The sequence below is a fragment of the Echinops telfairi genome, unplaced genomic scaffold (assembly GCF_000313985.2).
Source record: "Echinops telfairi isolate 266 unplaced genomic scaffold, ASM31398v2 ScPeMD7_22;HRSCAF=79, whole genome shotgun sequence".
Classification (NCBI taxonomy): domain Eukaryota; kingdom Metazoa; phylum Chordata; class Mammalia; order Afrosoricida; family Tenrecidae; genus Echinops; species Echinops telfairi.
Genome location: NW_022103919.1, coordinates 7,851,249 through 7,858,818, shown reverse-complemented (window position 1 = coordinate 7,858,818; position 7,570 = coordinate 7,851,249). Strand labels below are relative to the sequence as shown.

The following is a 7,570-nucleotide window of genomic DNA, read 5'->3' as shown; positions in this document are numbered from 1 at the left end:
CCGAGCCGGCCGGGGCCCCCGGCGGGGGGAGCTCGGAGGCTCGGAGTCCATCTGTCGGACTTGCGGGCCGGTGACCAGCTGCCGATGGCCTGGTCGCGGCCAGAAGAGCCGGCTCCGCGCCGCGGGCCGCCCGGCTTCATTGTAGAGCCGGGAAGACTGAGGCACTGCCCAGGGCCCCCGCGGGTCCAATCGGGGCCCCTCAACGCGACCACAGCCCCGAGGACGAAAAAGGAGACCCCCCAAAAAAATCCCTCCCCCGCCCCCGTGTTTGAGACTGGAAGGGGGCAAGGTCCGGCAGGGGGGAGTGGCTGAAGCAAGGGTGTGGGAAGAACCGGGCTGAGCGCAGACGGACCTGACGCGAGCGCCGCCCGGCGCTGGTCATTTGTAAGAAGTTTATTTCGACATTTAAAAAAGAAAGGAAGAGAACCCGAGGGGGTCTGGGTAGTGGGGGCTGGAGGGGGGAAGCTGGGGTGGGTGGGCAAGCCCCCGGGGCCCCTTCCTACCCCGCCCGGGAGGGGGAGGCCACAGGCTCACGGATTCACGGACACGGTTACGGGCATGGGTCACGAATAAATAACTTCATGTACACTTTGCACACGGTATGTACAGCTCCGCCGCCCGGCCGCGCGCCGCGAGGGAGGAGGGCTGCTTCTGCTCTTCCCCGTCCACCCCCCGCCCCCGTGTCCCCGGCAGCCAGCGGGGAAAGCGGTTCAGGTGCCGCTGGGGCACAGGAGAGCGGGCAAGAGCGAGGCGCGGGGAGGCTTCCCCCTTGCCCCTGGGGAGCCAGCTCGCAGGGTGGCGGAGACGCATATGTACATCCGGCGGGGATGGAGAGGCCGGGCCTCAGTCCGGGGTCCGGGCCTCGGTGGACTTGGCATCTGGCCCTTATGGGGACCCTGGACTGGGACACGGAGGAGGGCCGCACAGGAGCCCCCTCCTCCCCGAGAAATGGAGAGGAAGCCCCCGCGCCCTCCTAGGGGCGGGTGGAGATCGGGGAGAGGCGCGGGGGGGCGGGGGCGAGCCGGGCCGGACCCGAGGCAGGCGCCTCACCGAGGCTGCGCGGCGCGCGGGAGGACGCCAGCCAGCGGGGGCAGCGGCGGGGGCGGTTCGCTGGCGCCTTGGAGTCCGTGGATGAGGATGCGGGGCACCAGGGGTCTCTGGAGAGCGGGCGGCGGCGCACTGGGGCCGCGGTACAGGTAGAGGGCGGCGCCGGGGTCCAGGTTGGACACTAGACTCTGCGGGTAGAAATAAGGTGACGGGAACATCCGCTGGAGTGCTGAGTAATTGCCGGCCTCCGCCAGCAGCTCCAAGCCGACGGCCGTCTGCCTCTTCCATTTTGTCCTGAAGTCCGAAATAAACATGCACGTTGGTGTCAGAGCGAAAGCGCCCGGCGACCCCCGCCCGGTCAAGGGCAGGAGCCCCCGAGGCACCAGACTAATGTTAATAAACAAAGGAGCGCCAGGAAAACGCTCCCACGAGTCCCATCACCCGCTCTCCATAGCGATTATCCCCACTTTACAACTAAGAACAACCGAGGTGTGAACCAGTTTCCAAAATGTATTCAAATCAACAGAACCTGGGGGTCGAACCCCGGTGTTGGGGCTCCCCCTACGTGTCGGAAAATAAGCTCGCGCCAAAGTCAGAATGTTGGGTCACTGGCCCGGGAAAGAATAGAGGATGGTTTGTCCTGCGCGGCCTGGCGGAGGGACGCGCCTTGCAGCCGCTGCGCCTCTACGCTGGGCGCGGACGCAAGGAAGCAACGAGCGGGAGCGGCCCAGAGAGATGCACACACCCCCTCCTGCCCCTGCACAACCGCAAGGGCCAAGATCTGTCCCCACCCCAAACCCCAGCAGGGGGTTACCCTCCCCCAAGTCTGGGTAGAGCCCTGCACTGTCCTGTCTGCCTCCGATGTCAGGAGGCCACTACCCGGGTGTTGGCCCAGGCTCGGCTCTGTGAAGTCGAGGCTACACGGGCTCATTTGCCAGGGTCAGGCCCCTAAAATGGGCTCAGCCTCACCAGCCTCGCGTCCCACCCTGAATTATTCATCATCATCATAATTGTGTAATTACTGTAACGGACCTTAATTATTGATGCCCAGAGCAGTAATCGGTATTTATTATTAATGGGGTGATGTGTTCGGAAGCTTGTTTACGGAAAGTGCCATTCCGGCGCCCGCTTCATGTGCGTGAGTTGAGTGTCTGCAGTGTGTGTGCGCGTGTGACCCAGCGTGGGCACTGAGTGGGGTGGGTGTGTGGTCGGGTGCGTGGCACTGTGTCTGCCCCTATAAGTGCGCTGGGGAGGGAGGTTACTAGAGGTCAGTGTCAAGCTCTCAAGCGCTGAGTCCTTCCCTTCTGAATACCAATTTCTGGTCAACCTGTTCCCCAAGACCTGTTTCAGAGGTCTCAGGACTTGGAGAAAGGCTCAGCGGGTGCCCCAGCCCCTCCCCACCCCGCTCCCCATGCAAACTCGAATGCCCGCGGCCAGGCGCGGCTTTGAGCCCTATGCTGCATCACCTCGGAGCAGCTGGCCGGCCTCTAGTCCCCTACTAGACGTTTCTAGGGTGGGTACTTCCACGGAGAAGGCTCAACGGCCACGAAGTTGGGGTTAGAGCGCTGGCCACGGACCTTTCCTGGTGGGTGATCTGTCCTTGCTAAGCCAGCCTACCGGGGACAAGTTTAATCCAGCGCCTAGCCCGAACTGTAAAACTATGGCCTTCTCCCCGCTTTTACAGAAGGGGACGGCGCAAAGCCCGTGCGCTCTCTCAATGCCTTAGGGGCCCCTTTCTGCCTGCCACCCACCAGCATGGCCTCACCTGCGGTTCTGATACCAGGTCTTGACCTGCGTGTCGGTAAGGTTGAGCGAGGCGGCGAGCTCCATGCGGTCCTGCACGCTCAGGTACTTCTGCCGCTCGAAGCTGCGCTCCAGTTGCGCCAATTGATGGTCGGTGAAGGCCGTGCGAGCTTTGCGTGGCTTCTTCAGGCGTACCGGGGGACTGTCCCTGGAGCTAGAGATCTCGCGGTCGCCCTCCTCCTTCACTGCGGGGACACAGCAGCAGCGCGTCAGGGCTTGGCCTCGTCACCCCCACGCTCCCTGGGGCCCGCAGGTTCAACGCAACTTGAGACGTTGGTGGACCCACGTGCGTGGGGACCAGGGAATGCCACGCTGAGCCGAGTCCTCCAGGTTCCAGGTATCAGGTGTGGAGCCCGACAGAGGGGGGCAGCGACCAAGAGCCCACAGCGTGGCGAGCTTTTGCTCTGCGTGCCCATACCGGCCAGCTGGGAGTGAGGGGTGGGCAAGTGGGGGGTGGGTGGGGGTGGGCAGAAGTTCCGAGGGAATGGGCCGCACTGTGGAGTGCGTGCTTAGTGTGGGTTGCGGCAGCACCCAGAGTCTTCCGCCCCGCATCTGCGGTTGGGACCCAGGGAGGGAAGGTCAGACAGAGTCTGCGGAGTACAGCCCTATGAAAACCTGCTCACTTTTTAAAAGAACAAATACAGATGAATAACAACGTCCCCATCTCGCCTGCCCTCCTCTAGCATTGCAGAGATACAGTGTGGGGTAACCCACAGTTAGGCTATCTACAAAGTTCGCACGGAGAAAGGCCAGCACTAGCGGGATTCAGTGGGGGGGGCTAGGGGGGGCGCTCCAAGAGCACAGAGCGCTGGGCAAATGAAGCGACTCTGCGTGGCGTCTGCCCCCTCGGCTGAGCAAGTGGCTGAGCTCACTGCGAGGCAGGCATGAGGCTGTGCCCCTCAGCCACGACACTGTCCGCCCTTGAGAATGAAAAACACAGGCGATTTCGTTTCGTTTCGTTTCTGTTCTCTTTCCGTTGGTGATAACTGTACCAAAACCACACTTGATAAACTCAAATCCTCTCCCTTCTTCCTCTAAACCGATTATGCAGCCAAAGAGCCCTCCCCCACAAAATTGTTGGGCCGGGTTGGAGATTACCCTCCTCCCCCGTGTGTTCCCTTATTTCCTTTCATGGTGAATTTCATTGTGCCTGGCGTTTGCAATGACAGGGTTCAGCTGAATAAGAGTTAGTTTCTCTCTGTAGGAAACAATAATCCGGTTAATTGAGCCGCTGGGGAGGAAGACTTTTCAACCAGAAAGGCAGCAGGGGCGGTCGGGAGGGCGCTGGGCGCGGGGTGCATTGAGGCGGATGAGCTGGGAGAGCAACCCCTTTCTCAGGCAGGCGCCCCATCCTCCCCCACCTCCTCACAGCGGGAGTCTTGGTTTCTGGGGGCTGGGGCGGACCTGTTGGGATGGAACCTTACGTCTATATCTGCGAGCTGAAGTTAAAACAAGCCCTTGGAAACACTTACGGGAATAAACCAACCTCAAGCTTGCTATGTCAGAAATCATACTTTTCACCTAATTGTCTAGACTATCTCTGAAGCCCCCTAACTTCTCAGGGCTGAGGTTAAGATGGGCCTGGAAGAACCATTTGGCTTAGACAACACCCCCCTTCCCCCCATGGTCTCCCGAGTGCAGACTGGGACCTTCCAGTGAACAGTGAGCTCTGGGTGCTGCTGGGCCTCAGCCTCCAAGGCACATCCTCCTGATAGGGCTCCCTAGGCTTCTGGACTCACTGCCAGGAGGCCACATCTCAATGCCTGCCCCAGGGGGTTGAGGTCACTGAACCAGCCTGCTTTTCTCCACGGACCTACAGGCCTGCGCCTAGTGTGGGTGGTGGACTACCGCGTACTTCAAAGCCCCACTTGCAGATTCTTTACATATTTTTAAAATATGCTTGAGGGGCTTTTGATAGCCAAGGAAACTTGTCTTCTCTCTAAGTCCTCCTCTCTGCGGTGCAAAGGGATGCCTGTCTTTAGGGCTCCCTGCTTCCTTTCTCATCCAGGGGCTCTTTAGAAGCAAAGGCTACCGGCCTGTGGAGGCAGGAGCATGGGCCCTTCCCTCCGTTTATGGACGCCAAATCCATTTAAGGGATAAGTGGACAGCCGGCCCCTCTAACCTCCCTGATTGGATATCATCCGGGACCAGAGAAGGAAAGTGATATTCTAATTATCTTAAACGAAACCTCTGCTTAACATCCTTCCTATGGGCAAAGAAATAAAAAGAAGTGACCTCCGAATTCTTTCCCTGCCACTGCCACCAGCCACCCACGCACCAGGTTGGCCGTGCTTGCTTCTTGTCCCAGCAATACTAAAATCTGGAGTTTTGTTATGGTTGATGTTGGAAATTATAACGAAACGTGATGTTTTAAATACATATATTTGCATTCCCTTTTCCTACACACACACATACCTGTCTTTTTCCGGGGTAAGTTTTCATTGCCTGTTTCTAAACAGGTTTTCAGGGAGGAGCATGGGCCACTGTGTCAGGGGGATAGAGCATCCAGGTCGCACTTTCTACTGGCCTGTCTTCCTTCCTTCCTTCCTTCCTTCCTTCCTTCCTTCCTTCCTTCCTTCCTTCCTTCCTTCCCAGGCAATCCCATCCTACCTGCCTGTTTTCTAGGCAAAGCTGGCGCAGCCTGGCCCAAGGATGCTCAGCCTTTGGCCTGAGAAGTGGACAGGGGTGGGGGTGGGGGGTGCCGCGTCGGATGTGTGTCCTGGGAATGGAGCCACAAATGGGTCTCCATGTGGCATAAGACCCAAACAAATGCTTCTCTGGGGGGCAGAGGGAGGTGTTTTTAAAAAGTCTTTCAAAGAACGCACACAGCCACCTTGGTAGAAATAGGGGCCAAGAAGTGTTGGGCCCCTAACAAAAAAAAATCATTTTCCTTTATAAAGAAATTTCTTCTGGTAAGAAGGGTTCTGGAAATTCATTACAGAGCTGAAGGGAGAGCTCAGAACAACCTTGAGGAGCTCTGGATTTCCTGCTTGATAAGGACACAGGGTTTTCTCCTCTGAAGCCCTGATCCTCCGCCCCATCACCTCTTGGCTCCAGACTTGTTCCTAGAAAGAACATTGCACCTCTTGCCCCACCTGAGAGCCTCTCAGACCAGGGAGAGCTGGGAGGAAACAAAATAATGGCCCCCCTTCCGTCTCTTCTTCCTTCTCTCTCGCCTCTTCATTTCCATCTCAGCTCCTTGGTTAAAGGAAGATGGAAATGAAAAGGGACCAGTAGCAACAAAAAGATCCAGGCGTGAAAAGGCAACAGAAAGGGCAGCAACCCGAGTACAAGTGAAACAAGGTGAGTTCCTTCACATGGCCTGAAGGTGACTGCTTAGTGCTCTTCAAGTGAAATTCAGCAGGAGAGGCGCCTAGACCTCGTAACCAGTTCCAAGCCTGGCTGTTGTTTTTTTTTTTAAATGAGCTGGGGTTTGTTTTGTTTTGTTTTGCAAGATATACTGGCCTAGAGCACATGGAGACCCCAGTCCCTCTTCTCGACTGGTAAGTTAAAAGATGGAAAATTCTGCTCCCTCTGAAATTTCATGCTAGGTGTTTACTCTTATAAAGAGGTCTTCACACAGAATTTTCAAGACCTCCATTGCTTCTGTGTCAGCCCCTAAGAGCCACTGCCCTGATAGGAACTCAAACTGCCCCAGTAACATGGCTGGAAGCAAGGGCCCCTGTCAAAGTTTAGAAAGTTTGTTTTGTTCATATGGGAAAATCTCTCCATCACCCAGGGTTACCCTCCTGGTCGCGGCTGTGTGTGGTTCAAAGGCATGGTCACAGGGCCTACCGACAGGTCCAGGCAAGTTTCATGACTTGGTTTAAGCCTTGGGGGAGCTCCAAAGTGAATGTGTGCGTGTTCCCAAATGTATGCCCTCAAGTTTTAATATACCAAAAAATTTAAAATACAGCATCACCGCCGCCACCCCAACCCCACCAACTTTTCGCCTCTTGCTTGCTTACCTTTATACTCGGAGTCTGAAGAGGCGCTGCTGCCACTCTTGTCCAGCTTGTCTCTAAAGTCCTCCCCGGCCTTGGCCGCAAGGCGGCCCCCGGGCTCCGGGGCAGCAGACTGCCCGCTGCTAGAATAGGGTGCACAGGCCGCGAGTGGTTTGCAGTCGGCAAGGATGTCCCTGATCAGGAAGGAGGAGGTGACGGTGCGAGACTGGGCCGGAGCGGAAAGCTGCCCAGGCTGCAGGTGGGAGTCCAAACCTGGGCCCGACGCTCCAGCAGGTCTCGGGGCCCCGGTCTCCAGACAGTCCCTTCCTGGCGAGGCTGGAGAAGAGCAGTCGCTGCTGCTCTCGGAGCGCAGACTCAGCTCCAGGGGAGAACGGCAGTCCCCGAGCAAGGGGTCCCCCTTGGGAAGGGCGGGGCTGCCCGCACGGTGGGAGAGAATGGAGTCGATCCCAAAGCCATTGGAGCCTTCCATAGCCAAGCTGCGACCTGTCCTCCTCAAAAGCTCCCCACCCACCCCCAGCCCCAGCCGGTGCTGCCCCTGCCCCTAGCTGCGGGCTGGCATGGGGAAGGCGGGCAGGGAGCCTGCGGGCACCTTGGACGGAGTTCAGCCTTGGGGGAGCCCGGGAGCGCTGGGCCAACCTTCTCTGCGCATTAGATCCAAGAGGGCTCAGCGCGTCTTCTGCAGCATCGAGCGCAGAACCACCGAGCCGAGGGGGGGTGGTGGGAGTGTCAGGGAGAAACAGGAGGGAGGGCGCGTC

The 7,570-nt window shown here is 58.2% G+C and overlaps 1 protein-coding gene across 1 annotated transcript; it reads right to left on the bottom strand.

Annotated features, from left to right (window-relative positions):
- Nucleotides 1–1,046: 1,046 nt before the first annotated feature.
- BARHL1 (BarH like homeobox 1) lies at nucleotides 1,047–7,284 on the bottom strand. Its single transcript, XM_004713236.2, has 3 exons — nucleotides 6,819–7,284; nucleotides 2,813–3,035; nucleotides 1,047–1,341 (listed from the first exon to the last, which is right to left on the bottom strand). The coding sequence occupies exons 1-3, from the start codon at nucleotides 7,282–7,284 to the stop codon at nucleotides 1,047–1,049; spliced, it is 984 nt and encodes a 327-aa protein (XP_004713293.1).
- Nucleotides 7,285–7,570: the final 286 nt, after the last annotated feature.

Bases quoted from the DNA above. Each gene is read 5' to 3' on its own strand.
- BARHL1 (XM_004713236.2), bottom strand. From the start codon at position 7,284: ATGGAAGGCTCCAATGGCTTTGGGATCGACTCCATTCTCTCCCACCGT. The intron at 3,036-6,818 runs GTAAGCAAGCAA...GTGTCCCCGCAG, and splicing joins TTCAGACTCCGAGTATAAAG to TGAAGGAGGAGGGCGACCGC. The intron at 1,342-2,812 runs GTGAGGCCATGC...TTCGGACTTCAG, and splicing joins ACCTGGTATCAGAACCGCAG to GACAAAATGGAAGAGGCAGA.